Genomic DNA, 18,776 nt, shown 5'->3' on the forward strand with positions numbered 1-18,776 from the left:
CTATTAACTCCCTTTAATACTTGTGCCGGCCCAATGTTTCCTTCCTGTGAGCTTCACTTTATAACTTGCTACCTCCATTCATTCATTCACTCACTCATTCATTCATTCATTCTTTTATTTCATTAAGACCGAACACCTCATAACACTATCATACCACTATACCCCACTGCGGTAGAGTGTAAACTGCCCAAGATTTGGAGTCAAGGTCCAGAGTACTCATCCCAGCTCTGCCACTCATTTGTGAAAATTTCTTTTGGAGCCTCAGTTTCCCCATCTGTAAAGAGGGAGGAATGGCCTAGAATGAGGATCCTGGAAAGAATACCTGGTTTCCAATCCCCATCTGGCCGTTTACTAGCTGTGTGACCTTGGGCAAGTGACTTCCCCTCTCTGGGCTTAGGTTTCTTGTGAAAGGAAGAGGCTGCCCTCCTTGGACTAAATATTTGGAGCGGTCGGAGGAGCACCTTCCTCCAGCTCACCTCTCCCGGCTTAGCTCCCGGCTAAGGCGGGGGCCCCAGGCTGCCGCGGGCCCTTTAAGGCCCTCCCCCTCCCCTCGGCCAGGCGCGGGGCTGCGCTGCGGCCCCTTTAAGGCTTGGCCTACGTGGCAGCAGCAGGAGCCGCTGCCGCCGCCGCCGCCGAGGAGGCCGAGGCCACTTCCTGTGGAGGCCGCAGCGGGAGCGGGAGGAGGAGGAGCTGCCGCCAGCGCCACACGGGAGGGAGCCGGAGCCCGAGCCCGAGCCGGAGCCGAGCCCTCCCGCCGCCGCCACCGCCGCCATGGGCCAGAACGATCTGATGGGCACCGCCGAGGACGTCGCGGACCAGGTGCGGAGCCGGGCGGGAGGGACGGCGGGGCCGGGGGGCCTGGGGGCCGGGGGCCGGGGGCGGGGGGCCCGGGCCGCGCCTCCCCCAACCCGTGGCGCCCCGCCCCAATCTGGGCCTCCGGGCCGCGCCCCCTACTCAGGAGGCCCCCGATCCTGGGCCCCCCCCTCCTGAAGCCCACCTAACCCCACACCCCGTCCCCACTCCAGAACCCCTCCGAGCCCCACCCCCGCAGCGCCCCACCCCAGAACTCTCTCCTATTCTCCCACACTGCCCCCCAGAACTCTCTTCTGCTCCGTACTGAGCCCCTGCACTGCGCCCCCAGTCCAGAGCTCCCTACCACTCCTCCATCCCCAGAGGTCCCTGCTCTGCCTCCACCCCAGAACTCCTCGCTGTACCCCCATACTGTGCCCCCGTTTCCAGATCTCTACTCTGCCTCCCACCCCCAGAGCTCCCACTTCCAGATCTCTACTCTGCCCCCCCACCCCCAGAGCTCCCTATTGTGCTTCCCCTGATACTGTGTGCCTCACCCCCAGAACTCTCATGTGCCCCCAGAATTTCCTCTCGTGTCTCTCCTGATCCCTGCTTTCACACCCCCCCCCCCAGAGTGTTCCACCCTCCACTCGTACTTTGTGCCCCTCTTCCCAAACCCTGCTGCCCCTCCCTATCGGCTTCCTTTAATATCTGTGGCCCCCTCGTGTTTCCTCCCTTTATCCCAAACTGTATAAAGCCTCACTTTATACTGTGCTTCCACAGTCTCCCTCCCTGGGAGCCCCTTCTTCTATGCTGCCACCCCTCTCCAGGGCTCTCCTCCCCCCAGAACTGCACCATTCCCCTTTCTGTAGTGCTTAGGGCTGTCTATTGCCCTCCAGCTTGTGAGCCCTCCCTGGTCTATATTGTGCCCCCCAGTGCCTTTGCCACTAGTTCTGCCCCCTTGGGAGGTAATCCCCCACCTACTCCCTAGAGATTTCCCAAATCAGCTTCCTATAATGCCTACCGTGCCCCCCAGGCCTTTATGTTCTGAGTCTTGCCCTTCTCCTCCCCCTCTTTATGTAATGCTATTCCGATTCCCAGTGTTTTCTGTACTTTATGTGCTATCTCCAGAGCTGTGAACCATTTCTAGAATGCCCCTCTGACTTCAGCCTTTCTATAATATGATTCTTACACTGTCTCTGTAAGCCTTTCATTTCTATTTCATTTCCCCTGTGTGTGTCCCTTACTTCCAGTCCTTTTTCCTAGCCTCTTCTGTTGCCCCCCCCCCTTTCCCTCAGGGTCTCTTAACATTTTTTTCTATAATGTTTCCCTGTGGTCTCTCTAAGCCTTTTGGATAAGTCTCATTTTATAATGCCTCTGCTTCAAATTTCTTATGTAAAGTTCTCCCTGTCACTTACAGTAATGTTTTTTGCCCCTAAGGCCTTTTTTCTCTTCTTAGCACTCCCCAACAATGCATACTTCCTCAGTAAATTGTGACTGGAGCTAGGCCTCCCCGCTTTCCCCGGTTTCTCTAGATTTTTACTCTTGTATTCCAACCTTACAATTATTTGAGCAAAAGGGTTCTGGTGAAACAGGACCCCAGCTTCAGAGGAGGTAGGCTGAAAGTCTTAGGTTTGGGGGATGGGGTAGTACATAGGGTGACTCAACTTTAAACTCAGCTCTCCTAAACAGGTTGGTTAAATCTTTGGGGGTTAAAAAGCTTGGGGGTTTCGTAATTTCAGGATTAAGACTATTAATTAAGTTCTTCTCCTTTCCTTACCTACTCCTTACTATCCATCTGGGTACTCTGTCCTCCCCCATCTCCTTCCCAGAAGGGATAAAATCCACCGGACTAGAGGTGATACTGTTAGGGAAAAGGCTAAAAGGCTGGGGTAATCTGACTCCAGACTGAGCAAGATGTTCTGTCCCTTATTTCCCTTGGATCCAGGTTATGGCTCTGGAAGGCCCAGGAGGTTGATCTAGAACGTGTTCAGTCAGATTGTTGGTCATAGGGGACCAGATTTGTACTTTTAAACCAAAGTCAAAGGGAAACCAGGCCTCAATCCTGCCTTGCACCTCTTTTGAAATATCTAACAAGTATCTATTCTCTGCTAGATGAGTTCTGAATGAAAGGGTTTCTCAGATTGTATGTATTGGATGGAATCTACCCTGTACCTGTGGAAGAGTGTGCTATACCACTCTTCCTTTTTTTAGTCCCTTTTTCTTGAAGTGAACAGGCGGCCCTCCTGGGAAAACCTTGAAACAAATAGATAATTGAGCAATTGTTAAAAGTCTTTAAAACAAGATCAGCAAGATCAGATCTGGAAGGGGAGGGCAGGTAAAGCTGTCAGTATCTCCCATTTGGCAAAATTAACACAGTATGACTTCAATGCAATAGTAGTCTGATATGGAAAAATAGTTTAATAATCTGTGTAAGCAGATATTGGCCCAATCCTGTTCCCATTGTACTTGCACTTTCCCAAATCCTCTGGATATAGATGGAGTTTTGTCAGATTTAAAATTAGCAATAGGTGCATTAATTACAATTTTTTCTCGTTAGTAATATTCAGCCAAGGTTAGACTTAAGTGCTAGTTTTTCTTGGAGGAACTTTAATTGTGGGGTAAATATTAGTATCTCTGCTTTCCAAATTAGTTATAGAGTATGAGTTTTATAATTGTGGAAACCTTCCAGTCATTCTTCATCCCTGGGTTTGTATACTCATTATTAATGGTTTGTATAATGAGCCTTCATTATGTACTATCATTTTGGGGGAGGAAAGTATGTATACTAATATAAAGAATTGGTCTCTGCCTAAATTGCATGGATTTTTGCCCAACATCTATCAGAAAAAAGGCCTTTTTAGTGGCACCATTTTGTTTCCCAAGTACCAACTTGCTAAAAGAATTGTTCCTTTTAGTGCTATTGGATCCATATACCATCAACTTTCAGCCTATAGAACAACTGTTTTGCAAGTGAAATTTCATTACAAAGTCTCTTTTCTAGCCATTGCCTAGATGAAACTTTCATTCTGCTGTTCAACATTTTTTTTACTTAATTTACTACTTTATGTAATCTTTTTGTCTTATTTTTCTGTTGTTTTTTTTTAAACTTAACGAACTAAGCCATTAAGAAGATATCAGGTCCTCCTGTGATTCCTTTTTTCTTCCTTTTTCTTCAGAGGCAGAAATTAAGAAAAAAATGTCAGTAATAAATTAGATTGAGACAGTAGCCAAGTGTATATTGGCTATTGTAAATTGTATATTGAACAAGTCTAGAATAAGTGTTATAGGTTTATTACTGAGTAATGCTTGAGCATCTTCAGTCCACAGAAAATTGATGTCACTTCACTATTTTAAGGTGAGTCTTTTTAACTGTCCTTTTAACACCTTGTGTAAGTTCAGTGGAGCCAAGTTCTCTCTTTTAGAGAATAAAGGGAAGGAGCTTTTTATTGCTTCTGGTAATATGGAAAGCATTAGATATGTAAGTGATGCCAAAATGACATCTCTCTGTGGGTGGCTTTAGTTTTCTTAGAACCTTCCATCTCTAGCATTTATAACAGAGCTGACAGTTCCCTGCTGACTGCTTTCCTCCCTACCCCCCCCCATCCCTAGATTTCTTATCTTACATAGCAGAGAATGCTATATTAAATGTGACTTTTAAGATGGATTGTATAAATGGCTGCCAAAAAATCTCTAATCTGATTTGAGGTGAGCAGAGAAATAATGCTGAATTAACATTTCAGATGATATAAGGACAAATCCATTTCCTCTGACCTTGACTTAAGGAAACAAAAGCACCTGAAAGTGAACTGGTTTGTTTGACCTGGGAGTCCCACCTGAGAGTTGTAGCTTTAGGCTGTGATTTCTTCCCTTGGTGAATAGTATGTACATTCAGTTAACTGAGGGATAATTGAATCAACCTAGCCCTTGATGGTTGTACAGAATGTATGGAGACAGCTTGGTAAATTTTGTGTTTCTGGTGCTGAGCTCATTGACCAAGTAATTCAGCACCAGGATTCTTTTGCTCCTACAGTGCATTGTAAAGTTCTTGAGGTTTGCTGCTTCAGGAAGAAGCCACTAGAGAATGGATTAAGGGACCACAGGCTTTAATATAGAATACCAAGGACCTTGCACACAGGAGGCCCATAATACATCTTTGTGATTGATAGGATAATTCAAAATGTGTCCACTTATTAAAAACCTATTGGATGGCTTAAAAATGTGACTCTTAAACACTTAGATGCTCACAAACAATATTTTCTGAGTGTTTGTGGAATGAATGAATGACTTCTGATTTGCTTATTATTGAGGTAAAGAATTAGCTTCTATGATCCTTTCTCAATCAGCAGATTTTCTCTTTGCTCTGAAAAAGCTAGTCTAGGAAGAATATGTGCCCGGTAGCACAAATTTTGATTATATATTTTTAAGACAAGTATTAGATGTCTTGGATAACATTGGTAGCGTGGTACTGTTCACATAGTGAGTAATGCATATGCATCCATGTAAGTAGCAAGTTTAGGTTGTGTGTTACTCTTATATTTTCTATTTTGTGTTGATAGGTTTTTGGTTATAGGGGTATCTACCTGCTTTTCTTTATTTCTTTTCCTTTCCCCCAAGTCCTTTATAAGAAATGGGACTTGTAAATTTGCTACTTTTGTAGCCTAATTAGATTGTGAATAACATTGAGTTATTTCTCTATTGATCTGGCAGTAATAGAATTTTTGATTTTAGGTGTTTTTTTTTGTTTTTTTGTGAGGTTTTTTTTTCTTAAGCCTTTATGACCTTCCAAATAATTTGACTTATGTAGAAAATGAAATAGTTACAATAATGCTTTCTTCTATGTTACTTCTGTAGTCACTTTTCCACTGTTAGGCTATTTCACAAATTGTCATCATTCATTTACTAAAGAAAAACAATCTAAACTATTGCCTCCAACTATTGCTACCAGATCACCTCTAATTGCATTCTGTTGGTCTAGCACAAACCTGCTGAGTGGTGTTCAGCTGGGAGACTTCCCAGGGAAACCCTGGAGTTGTGTTGGCAGGATTTGTATGAGTCACCTGCCTGGGCCAATCCTGACTCAACATTTTTTTTTTTGGCCGTAGGCTTTAATTTTCTAGGCTTTATGGATTTTTGTTTGTGTGTATGTACCCCCTTTGTAGGGTGATTCCCAAATTTTAATGACCAAAAGATAACTAATTTGTCACATTTTTGAATGGAGATCTGATTAATACTAGAATTTGAGGCTTTCATCAATTTCATCTTTCCCTCTTGCTTCTAAAAATCTACCTTAGTAGTAGGTTGGATAGAAACATGACTCTTTTTACAATCCCTTTTGGTGTATTTCCCTGCAACTTGTCATACTTCTACCCCCCCCCCCCCATACACACACACAACAAACAAACACACACTAAGGTGTTATATTTAAACAAATTCCATTTTCCTAATTTTTTTTAGAATGCTGTCCTTTCTGTGTGTATATGTTACTTGGTTATAAGGTTCTTAGAGAATTTTAATGAAAATCTTGCCCCATAACAGTTAACTAATTGTATTATCTCTCTTCCTTTCAAGATCTTATCGGTTAGTTTCAGACCTAGTTTTCCCTTCATGTTTTTCTGTTGTGTCAGCCTAATTTTGCAGCCTTGTGCTTGCAGTGTTTATGTTGCATGTTAGTTAGTATCTAGTAGTTTGGGTATTATAATATGCTCGATATATCTTGTGCTATATGCTCTTGGTAGGCTTGAGTGTCAGTAATGTGACCTTGTTCAACTTTTTTCAATTATTAGCTTATGTTGTCATCATTTACTGATTTGATGACTGGATCTTCTGGGACTCCCCTTTGTAAAGGAAATGACTATAGCTCAGGATATCGGAAGATTTAGTTGAGAAGTTGTTCCCAAAGCAAAGGGTAAAAGTAATACTTAGTGAATTGGTAATCTTGACAATGAGGATATTTCATTTCAGGGTGCATTCAGCAAATCATCCACACTTTTTCATCATGTGTGATTCTTGTTCATATCTTCCATTAAGCCCAGAACCTGGCAGATGCTAAATGTTTTTTGACTGACATAAATATCTAACCATTGAACTGGAGGACCTTTAAATCCTTATAGGTCCTTTGATATTCTGTGGATACTGGTACTATCTCTCTTTTGATGCATGGCTGGTCAATCTCCTGGTGATACCTTTTTTCAGTTTCTTGCATCACTAGTAATATGCTGCAGCCTGCTTGGGTCTACCATTGCTCTTTGGGTCACCTAGGATTTTAATTCTTTAGAGACCGAAGGGTTATATGATTTGTAGTCAGATAGCATCATCATCAGGTTTGCCATGAAGTGATGACTTCTTTGGCCCCAGCAACCTTTAAAAAAAAGGGTGAGGCGTAGGACTAAAAAAAAGATAGTTCCATCTTTTATTAAATAAAATTTCAACTTTCTGCTCAAAACAGAAAGAAACTGTGGGTATGAATTCATATGTAGTCTAACTTAAACTGTCCCTAAATCAGAATGTTAGAATTGAAAGAGTATTTGGAGAGAATATATAGCTCAGCTCTTTCATATACAGATAAGGAAAATGACTCAGAGAAGTAACTTGCTCAAACTTTCACAGCCAGTTAGTATCAGAGTTGGATTTAGAACCTACCCCCTTGGCCAGTGTTCTTTTTACTACAGTACCCTGACTCAGCTTGTTTACTCTGGGAACTTATAGCAACCTAGTAGCCTTTATCAATGCTTACTTCTAAGAGTATGATAACCTTTTAATTTGGGGTTTTAGGATTAAAACATTTAAAAATTTTTTTCTAAGACAGGCAGGGTCAGATTTTTTTGTATAATATGTAACTTTATATGAGGGAAGGGGCAGTGTCTAACTTCTATCTTAATGTCTTTTACCCAAACACCCAAGTTATTATTGTGAATAAGGATTTTTTTTGTTTTATTGCTTTTTTTTTTACACTAGCAATTTCCCAATAGCTTTCTTTGTAATGAAGCAAACCAATTCAGCAAAACTGACAAAGCAATCATACCTGACAATGTATTCAGCAGTTTATATCTATAGTCCCTCAGACTTCTACCAAGAAGCATCTTTAATCATCTGTTATCCAGGACTAAAATTGGTCACTGCAATTAATCTGAATGTCGTTGCCTTTGTTCTGAATTTTTTATTGTCATCATTGTTAGACATTCAAACTGAGACAAAGCTGAGAAGTCAAGGAAGCCAGCCTGTGTGCCTGCCCTGTATGAGTGTTGGAAATTAAGTTGTTTGCTGTATTAGAATAGATTTCCTTCAGCAAAGAACAGTCTGGATTATAAACCCTTACTGTGTTGCTTGTTTACTGAGTAGGCAAATAAAGCTTAAACTGGTGGATGTGCAAACATGTCAGCAGTAGACATGTCTAGTATGTAATCAAGCCAAAACATTTTTTATAATTATGATTTCTAGGGTTGTGTTAAAGTCTCTTAACTTGTTTGTCTTACCTATATTTGCTGTCTTTGCTCTTTGGAAATGTTAGAGGCCCTCCTGTTAACGTCTTCCCTGAATATCTTTTAAAGATTTTTTTTTTTACTGTTTTGTTTTACAACTTTCAGACAACCAGCCATCTCCATGTACCATATGCTTGGTTAGTCTTAATTCAGTGTAAAAATCATTAATTCTAAAATGGGAACTTTTAACCTGTTCTCTACCCACATCTCTGACCTGTTAAGCCATTTATATTCTCCCTTGATTGTAGCTGATCAGGCTGTTGCTGAGCATTTGTTGAGTGTTTGGATCATTAGATGGAAACTAGAAAGTGTGTAATAGTTTCAAATGTTATCAAACCTCCTGTTCAGTCTGGTACTAGATTTTGAGCATATTTATATAATGGATATATTACAAAGTCAATTCAGAGTCATAGGCTGTCAGCTTCTTGTCATATTTTATATCTTTTTCCTCCCCTCTTTTCTCCTATTTTTTTTAAAGTAGCATAACTTGGAACCTAAACAATGGAATAGATTTTGCAAAAACTTTTGTCATATCTTAACTTAATGCTTCAAACTTTTAGTTGTGGGAGACATCAGTAATTTTGAGGGAAGTTGACTGGCAGTACCTCTATTCCCTGCCGATTCTGCTTTTTCATCTCTCTTACTCATTTTCCTTTCACAAGAATGAGAAAATGTCCCATGATTCCTTTTGTGGTAGAAGGGGGAGGCTGATCTTTAGTATTGATTAGGAAAGAAGTCTCGACTTGATTTGTTGTTAAAAGCTGACTTAGATACTGATTACCATAGGCCCCTGTTCTGTTGTTTGGGTTTGAAGCTGCTAGAACTTTATACACCTTGGTGTTTAGGAAGTCACATAAAAGGAGCTCCTCTTTCCACATTCCCCACTATTCCAACAGTGGTATTAGTCCTAGAAGAGAATTCTTGGGTTTGTTTACAGGTACCCACCCTTTAGACTCAAACCACTTGGCATATCCATTGTGTTACTTTCTGGCAAATCACTTATGTAGCTGGTTATCCCACTTTCTATTCTTGACCTCTATTATGTTAGGTGTTCCCCTCAACATCCCCTATGCTCTTTTTGATTTGGATCTTAAACATGACTAGTAAGAGAAGTGTGCTTGTGTGTGTGTGTGTGTGTGTATGTGTTGTACATAATGACAGCTTTGCATGCTATTTTACAGTGTCCGTGTATGTCACAGCCCAGAAACTCATATAAGCATGGAACCAAAGGCAATTATAACCATACTTTTTCCTTTGTGGCACCTGCTAGTTATTTTACTAATTCGCTCTCCTATTAGGTTAAAAAAACAAAAAACAACAACCACAGAACTTTCTCAGATGTAGGAGGTAATCAGAGTAGGGTGTCATTAGGTGGTTTTGTTTTTATTATAACATTCCTAATTATTAAATATCATGTTTATAGTCCTTAAAAAAGATCTCATTGGGGGGCGACTAGGTGGTGCAGTGAATAGAGCACCAGTCCTAGAGTCAAGAGAACTTGAGTTCAAATTTGGCCTCAGACACTTAACACTTACCAGCCCTGTGACTTTGGGCAAGTCACTTAACCCCAATTGCCTTGCCTTCCTGAAAAAAAAAATATCTAATGTTCACATTTTCACTAAAATATATAGCACATGACACAAAACCTACACAGATCCTTTTAGTTTAGATCCTTTAGGAATATCTATCTTGATTGATACACCACACAGACTAGGTCTCTGGTGTTTGAGTTTTGTCATTGTTGTACCTGAGATTTGGAATGGAGTAAGTGAATAAATCATTTCCATCAGAATTTCTGGTGGACCCACTCAGTGGCCTGGGTTCATCCAATTCAGTTTCCCCAGAGTTAGGAATTCATGTGGCCTCCAGCAGAACTCTCTGCTGTGAAGAGCTCAGAATATTAACAATTACATTGGATGCAGTTAGATTGGTTTTTTTTGTACAACCAAAGCTGTATTTTCCTGTCTTAGGGACATACAGTTGTAGTTCTTTATTCACCACCTGGGTAGGTTTGCTAGAATTAAAGGAGTGGGTTGTTGTCAAAGGCATATGGGAAGGGCTTTCACCACAACTTGCGCCTGTTCTGTGTTTGTGGTATAGTCATTCATTTCCATAGATAGGTAGATAGACTCTTATGGAATGACTCACTGTAATAAGAACTAACAGTTGAAGTGACTGGAAAATGACTGCTATCAAGAAACTAATAAGGAAAACAGCAGATGAATGCTTGCTCATCCATAGCTGGAGGACTGCATGTCTTTGGCTGGCAGTTTGGGGCTCCCAGCTTCTCTGTTTACTAGTCTTTCACTCACTGCCTTGCTTTTTGTTGTCTCTATAGTTTCTTCGAGTCACGAAGCAATACCTCCCTCATGTGGCGCGCCTGTGTCTTATTAGCACCTTTCTGGAAGATGGCATCCGAATGTGGTTCCAGTGGAGTGAACAGAGAGACTATATTGATGCTACCTGGAACTGTGGCTACATCCTCGCCTCCATCTTCGTGTTCTTAAACTTGCTTGGGCAGTTGAGTAAGTGACTAGAAAGATCTGCTTAATTTCACACTTGGTTGTCTGGCTAATGAAGTTGGTGGGGAAAAGTGGGTGTTTTTGTCCTCTGCATTAGAACTCCATCCAGCTCAGAAGGTGCAGATCATATTGAGTTCCTGAGGCTTTAAAGGCTTCTATTCTCTATAAAATTTCCTCACTATTTGCAAACGCCTAAATATCTGTGTTGTTACTGTAGAAAATACAAAAGAAGAATTAGGCCCTGACCCAGTTCTAGGGAGAGCTTAGCCTTAAGGATTTGATAGAACAGGTGAAATAGCTAGTCATAAGATAGTACATAATTTGACTATTAAAAAATGAGGAGTATATTGTGCTATAGGGATATAAGATGTTTATCAGGCAAAGAAATAAATTTATCATGAAGGAAGTTTAAGTTCTACATAGTGAAGTATTTATTACTAGATAATTGGCTTTTTAAAATTATTCATTCTGTAAGCCCTCATGTGACCCCCTACTTGGACCAGCAAGCTTGATAACTAAGATCCCATGAACTCATCCTTGGTGCTATCTTATTTTTACAATACTAAAAGTTCCTAGTGGTTGTTTTTACTTTGGGGGGTGGGGTGGGGTGTTTTTCTGCCATAATTACACATAAGGAAAAACTGCAGTACCTCTTGAAAATCTTAGTTACTTATTATCCTAGTAGTCATTAATTCTTACCCTCCCATCCTACTTCTTAGCTGGCTGCATCTTGGTATTGAGCAGAAACTTTGTACAGTATGCCTGCTTTGGACTCTTTGGCATTATAGCATTACAGGTAAGTTGGAATCTCCATCTTGCTTTCTATGGTCTATGCAGTAAGGCTTTTTGAAAGATTATTTTTGATGTCTGGATATTACCCACAAATTTGCTATTTTACTGCTAGTCACCCCTCTCCCTCTGAAGATGCATGAGGTTTTTCTAGGAACAGCATTAAAGGAGCCTGGTTAGTTGAAAAGTGCCTTTGAATTCTTTCTCTTAAAATACTTCTCAAATGCCAGGTACCTAGTATTAAATTAGGCACTTTTTCTCTTTTTCCATTTTGCTAAATTTCAGTTGCCACATGGGTAATATGAAAGTGAATTTAGAGGCCAAATTTTCTTGTCATTTAACTGCATCAAGAATACTTGTTCCTTTAGCTGTCTTATGTAATGATACTATAAATCACCAGAGCCAATGTGCAATTATGTCTTTAAGTCAAAGCATGGCAATTACAGACATCCTCTGTGTTCCATTAAATAACTTCTAGTATCTTATAAAAGTGATTTGAATAGTTCTTTTGGGGTGAGTTTGAGAATTCTAAGACTAATACTACACATTCTTGGTTTTCTTCAACAGACGATTGCATACAGCATTTTATGGGATCTCAAATTTTTGATGAGGTATGTTCATTGTGATTGTTAAGATGGATAAAGGTTGGTTTTTTGGTGTCCCTATAGTCAGGCACTTAAGAGCTTAGAATGAAATGGAAAGAGCAGACTCCCTTTCCCAGGACAGATAGGTTCATAAATGTTTGGTCTAATCTCATCAGTGCCACTTATAAAGAAGACTTATAAACAGACTCAGGCAAAGCCATATCAGTACCAGCACATAGAATGTTAGAGCTGGAAGGGACTTAAAGCATCACTTGGTTCAGTTTCTCACTAAATAACTGTGGAAGCCAAGGTTTCAAAGAATCCTGGATCACTCAGTGAGTTAGTAGCAGAACTCAGATTAGAGCCCAGGTGTTTTATTTCCAGGCTCTTTCTACTGTTTTGTGCAGACCTATCAGACTAACTGCCATTATTTGCTAATAGAGGGCAATGATATCTCATCTAGGATGGTGTAGCTTGTAGGGACTTTTGGATATACAGCAACTTTGATGGTTTGCTTATCTTTGAACATGTAGGGAAGACGTAAGGGAAACACTTACTAAAGAGATACTTTGTGCCAGATGCTGTGCTGAGTACTTAACAATATAATTTCATTTGATTCTCACAACAGCTTTCCAAGGTAGGGTTATTATCCCCATTTTGTAGTTGAGAAAACTGGGGCACAGAGAGGTTAAGTGACTTGCTTAGGTTGCATAGCTAGTAAGTGTCGGAGGCCAAATTTGAGCTCAGGTTTTCTTGACAGCAGATTCAATGCTCTCTGCCTGCTTAGAAAGAAAAAAAGAAGAAAAAGAGTTATAGTCTCTAAACTGATTAAGAGATTTACCCATCTAGTTTAGGGTTTGTTGGCTTTTTCAAGGCCCAGTGAATTTTGATCTTTGGTTTGCCAATAGTTTTTAATATTTTTGTTTCTACTCCTTTGCTCTCCAGGAACCTGGCCTTAGGAGGAGGGTTGCTGCTGCTCCTGGCTGAGTCCCGATCTGAAGGGAAGAGCATGTTTGCAGGAGTCCCAACCATGCGAGAGAGCTCACCCAAACAGTACATGCAACTTGGTGGGAGGGTATTGCTGGTCCTGATGTTCATGACCCTTCTTCACTTTGATGCCAGCTTCTTTTCTGTAAGTGCTTTTAATGTCCTCAAAAAAATCTGCCTATATTCTTCAAAATATGATGTTTCTTCCCATTAGTTTCTTGATAGCCACTTAATATCTTGATCCTGACTTATTTCCTTGGGTATGAAGCATTGGAATGGGGGTTTACCTTGTATATATTGTCTGTCTCAACTCCTGGTGAGTGAGGAAGGCAGCAGGTGGAGCTTCTGAACCCTTCATAGGTGTGAGCACTTTGTGCTGCCAGTGTAGTGGGTTGCCTTTCCTGTAGGATTAAAGTTAAGCATGTCTCTGGAGTTGGTTCCCTAGGGAGTCTTCACTAATATATGTAAATGTATGTATGTATTTTTTTTTTTAAACGAGGCCAGGAGGAATCCACATAATTTAGACTGATAGTCCTTAGTTGAATGAGACCCGAGACTCATAACCTTAATTTTTTTTTATGAAGGGCTACTTTTCATTTCTATGAAGCCTGCAGATAATGGGGAAGGGATTGTCACTTTTTTTGGATAGACTGTCCTGAGGCATGGGTGTGAAGGCAACTTGTAATGATAACCAGTTTGATTATCTATTAGGTGAGGCATTGTGTTGATGCTGGCATAAATACAAAGTTTAGATCTGATACTGAGCTTAATGGCTAGGGGGTGATAACCCAAACCTAGATAATGTACATTGGAGAGGTATGATATAAAGTGTGGAGTGACATTGAATATTGCTGCCCAAGGTAATCCAGGAAGGCTTTGTGGAGGAAGTGATATTGTGGATGGGCAAAAAAAAAAGTAGTAGGAGAGAGTGAGCATTCCATTTATAGGGATCATTGTGAGCAAGGACATTGGAGGTGTAGGGCATATTTTGGGGAACAGAGCATAGAGCATTTTGGCCAGGAGCATAGAGTAAGCTCTGTTTAGTAATATGGTATAAGGCTGGCAGAGTAAAGTGGTATCAGACTGTGGAAGGCCTTGAATGTGGGACTAAGAACTTTGAATTTTACTTGAGAGACAAGCAGTGAGGGCTCAGAATTTTGAGCAGAGGAGTGACTTGATTAGAATTACACTTAGCATGTGTTAGAATGATTATTTTGATACTAGTATGAAGGATGGATTGGACTGGGGAAAGTGGGGTACAGGAAGACTGTTAGGCTGTTGCTCTTGGTAATGAAGTATAGGAGTATAGTGAATGTGATGAATATAATGCAGTATAGGAGTATAGGAACACCCTTGAGGGTGAAGGGTGCAGTGTGTTGCAGAAATAGAATCTGTAGGACTTGGTCTCTGATTAGACAGGGAAGTGAAAGAGGAATCAAAGGTTAACCTAAGGTTGTAAGCTTGGAAGATTAGTGACATTAGAAGGAGTCTTTTTTTTTCCTTTAGGGGAAAGTGACAATTGGTTTCAAACTGTCTGTAGGACTTTTAGACAAGAGATGCCCCTCCCATAAGACAGCAGGAGGAGCAGGTGTGGGGCTTAGAGGTGTTCTGACTAGAGAAGGAATCATTGAATAGAAGTGATTTAAGATTGCCACAGGTGAGAGAGTACAATGTGAAGGGAAAATCCTTAGGACTATAGCCAAGTGGAGAGGTCAGAAGGAGTGAATGAAGGAAAGAGAAGAGTAATTGGAGAGATAATGGGAGAACCAGAGAACTGTAGTGAATCCAAGAAAGGAGAGAGTATCTAGTAGACATTAATGGTCAGCTGGGTGGGTCAAAAATAGCATTAGTCAATAGACTTGTTGATAAGTAGGCCATTCACCTTGTGGAAGAGTAGTCTTGGTGGAGTGGTGGGGCTGCCAGCATTGGTATTGTTTAGCTAGCAGGGAAATGGAAGGAGAAATGGGGAAAAGAGTAACTGGGTAGTCTCTTGGAATGGTTAAGGGAAGACTTTTAGCATTAGTGAGACCTGAGCATGTATTTGTAGTTGGATGGGAAAGAGTGCATGAAGAGGAAGGAATGGAAGATGCACAAAACAAGGTGATAGCTGAAGTAAAATCTTGGAGAAGGCAAAAAAGAATGGGATTAAGTGGACAGGCAGAAGAATTAGCCTTTATGAAGTCTTCCAGCTGGTATTTCTTATTGCCTCTAGGGTTTTTCCTCCTTTATTCACAAGAGTGTTCAGGTCCTGCTTTTTGTCTTCTCTAGTTCATTCTTTAATCTTGGATGTTTTCATCATATATTATATTTGGTAGAAACCTTTGTTCTCTTGCTAGATAACAAGCATTAACCATATTATGTTTGATTGCTTCAGCAGCAGATCCCTCCACCTTGACAGGGTATTTAATATGTGCTTTAAACATAACATTACAAACCATCAAGCAAAGGCTAGGTGACCAGCTGTGTATATCAGAGAGAAGATTCTTTTTGAGGTATGAGTTGGAGCAGATAGCCTCTAAGACTCCATGATTCTCTTTCCCCTACATTCATCTTGAATTTTATGTATTTTGAACCAATACAGATTCTTCAGAACATCGTGGGCACAGCTTTGATCATTTTAGTGGCCATTGGTTTCAAAACCAAGCTAGCTGCCTTGACTCTGGTCATCTGGTTGTTTGGCATCAATGTCTATTTCAACGCTTTCTGGACCGTCCCAGTCTATAAGCCCATGCATGACTTCCTCAAGTATGACTTCTTCCAAACCATGTCAGTGATTGGAGGCTTGCTTCTTGTGGTTGCCTTGGGCCCTGGTGGTGTCTCCATGGATGAGAAGAAGAAGGAGTGGTAACACAGCCCCCCATGTCCCTGCCCTGTGAAAAACCAGTGGCTGTAAAGGACAGTGTGGATTCAACAAAACTGCCAGCATTTGTGTACCTGACTCCTTTCCTCTGGTAAAGGCACAGATGTTTTGAGAACTTTATTTACAGTGACACAATCTGAAATTGATGGTTAAATCTGCTTTGGAGGCATGCTCAATCCCAAATTTTAGTATTTTTTTTTAGGCTGACAAGCCTGAACAGTTAATATATCACCCTATAGCCAAGCGCTCTTAAAATTCATCTGCATGGGCATCTTGGCTGATCCTGGCCTTTGTTTATATTTTTATTTTTTCGGGGGGGAGGAGAGAGAAATGAACCTTCAAGTTGTACTGTGAGCAGATACACAACTGTATCATTCAATGTGGTGGTCTCTGGTTTTTTTTGTTTACATTTTTAGCTAGAACTACTAACTGATTTGAGATACCCTGGCCAAATATTACGTTATTTGAAAACTTCCTTATTAAAACAAATTCTCCCCTATAGTGGCTTTAAAATTATTTTTCACATTTTTGTAGGAAAAATGATTTAAAATAAGTCAAACAAAAGCCCAAAGAAATACAGTATTAACACTCTACTAGAACTGACACAGTAGGGCCCCCATTAGGCAGCCATGTAAAGGGTAGCAAGAAGACACATCAGCACAGCTCTTTAGCCTGGTCTAAGTCTTGTACAGGCAAGGTTTCCCCCCCATCACTAAAGTTGCACTGATTTAGCTTTGGTGGTTTAAGATAGCGAAAGGGAGCCTGTTAAAAGACTGTCTTAGGCACTGACTGCAGTAAGGCACCATGGCCTTTTGGAATGTAAGAGCAGGGCAGTTGTTCCCAATGGCTTCACAGCCAGTGAACCAGACCTCATTGATATATTTGACATGGTAGGCAGTGGGTGCTGTTGGAACATAGCATCTCAGGTAGGATGATAGTGGCTTCTTTTAAAGGCTTCTTCTTAGCATCATTTGGGGGTGGAGTTAGGCTTTCAAACCAATGCCTCCCATTCTTTTCTCACAGAGCAAGATCTTAGCTTACTGTGAAGCCCCATTTGGGGTTCTGAATGGGTTTTAGCAACTCCCATCACCAGACTTTTCTTTTTGTTATGAGATTTTTTCCAGGCTGTGGCCTTTATCCCAGGGTCTACCATTTCAGGAGGCTGTTGCTTTGTTGTTCAATTTTTGATTTTTTTCCCCTTTTACTCCCACTGTATACAGCCAAATTGATTTTTTTTTAAAAATGTGTGATGCCTTACTGATTTGATCTTGATCCTGTATTTAAAGTTTTCTAACATTGCCTTATGCTGTGTTTCTCTTTTTTGGGGGGCAGTATATTGGTTGTTGCAATCCTATATTTAAAAGTGTCCCTGTGTTTTATATTGTAGTATAAAGCTACAGAGGGATAGTTAAAACCTCTCTTGCAGTGCCTCCCCTACTCCTTAGATCCTTCCTGTGCAGCCAAATTGATGTTACTTTGGTAGCAACAAGCTAAGTGGCTCCTTTTTGATCTTGAGGGGATATTTAATACTGGAAATTTAGTTCCTATTTGGGAATTTCCAGGATCATAGCATCCTGAACTTTTTCAAATAGTAGTTCCTTTTCTATTGTAAGCCCTTCTCTGTAATGCAGGTATATAAGACAGGGCCTGTCAACATGACTATCCTTGGGCCAAGAATCCGAAGTCTACACTTTATTTATGTCTCTCCCTTCTGCTTATTAATGGAACTGTTTTAGACCATTGGAAATTGCAAAGGATGAAGAATGGAAACCTTTTTCTGATAACTTGTACCTAAGGAGAAGGGTGGAATTTCTGCTTGCTATTTCTCAAAATACTACATCAATCCCTGTGACAGAGTTTTCCTCCCTATCCTCTCATTGCACGCCAGGCCCACAGTGCAATTGGGAGAATTTTTGTCCCTACCAGGCCAACTAGCAAAACAATGACCTCCTCTATTTCCTCAAGTATTTGTAAGATTAAACTTAAGAAGTTCAATGTTCTCTTGATTGAGATACTCATTTTAAGAAAGGGTGGCTTATAAACAGTGTTTTAGCCAAAGAAAGGCAATTTTTTTGGTTCCAGGTCCCATTCATTCCCCTTACTAATGCCATACAGCACAGCAAGCCCATCAACTGCTACTCACAAATTAGATTTTTCTTTGTAAGCAACATCTTTGCCAAGGCAACTTGTTCTCCTTAGCCATACTCTTCCACAGACTGGCTTTTTACTGTTGGAGAAGTGGGACTGACTTGAGCACCTGAAACAGTGCTGCCATCAGTGATCCTTCCCCATGATCGCAGTGTCTCTTTGGCTCTGCTGCTTTTCTTTTCCATCCTGTGATTTTAATGGTCCAGTGCCTGGGGCAGGGACAGAAACTTTTATTTACCAACAATTGGCTTTGGCAAGTGTCCTGAAGTTTTTTTTGCTTCATGTGGGAAAGAATAGGTATAAATCTCATTTTATGCTGTATTTTATATCTTAGTTGTATTTGAAAATGTTTTGATTTTTGGAAAGAAATAGCAAAATAAAATAATGGCATTTGTTGTATCTAGTGTGACCACACAGTCAATGGAATGTCCAAAATGAGACTAGGAAATAAATGTGAGGCCAAAGAGGCAAAAGCTGTGATGATTACCACATGGGATGCTTGAAGACATATCCTGTTGTAATAAATCCTCACGTGGACTCAGTCATCTGTGTTTCAGCCTTAGCCACCAGGCCATGGGGCATTATCACTTGTTTGAAGACCTAGGTGTATGTAATG

At 40.8% G+C, this 18,776-nt stretch overlaps 1 protein-coding gene across 1 annotated transcript; it reads left to right on the forward strand.

Moving 5' to 3' along the window:
- The first annotated feature begins 638 nt into the window (after nt 1–638).
- On the forward strand, nt 639–18,559 carry SURF4 (surfeit 4). The gene is made up of 6 exons (XM_069069265.1): nt 639–819; nt 10,609–10,795; nt 11,512–11,588; nt 12,149–12,192; nt 13,111–13,297; nt 15,734–18,559. Exons 1-6 carry the CDS (start codon nt 772–774, stop codon nt 15,998–16,000), a joined length of 810 nt encoding a protein of 269 aa, XP_068925366.1. The 5' UTR covers nt 639–771; the 3' UTR covers nt 16,001–18,559.
- The last annotated feature ends 217 nt before the right edge of the window (nt 18,560–18,776 follow it).

The sequence above is a fragment of the Petaurus breviceps genome, unplaced genomic scaffold (assembly GCF_028583685.1).
Source record: "Petaurus breviceps papuanus isolate PSGF00001 unplaced genomic scaffold, PetGlider_PUasm1.0 90779, whole genome shotgun sequence".
Classification (NCBI taxonomy): Eukaryota; Metazoa; Chordata; class Mammalia; order Diprotodontia; family Petauridae; genus Petaurus; species Petaurus breviceps.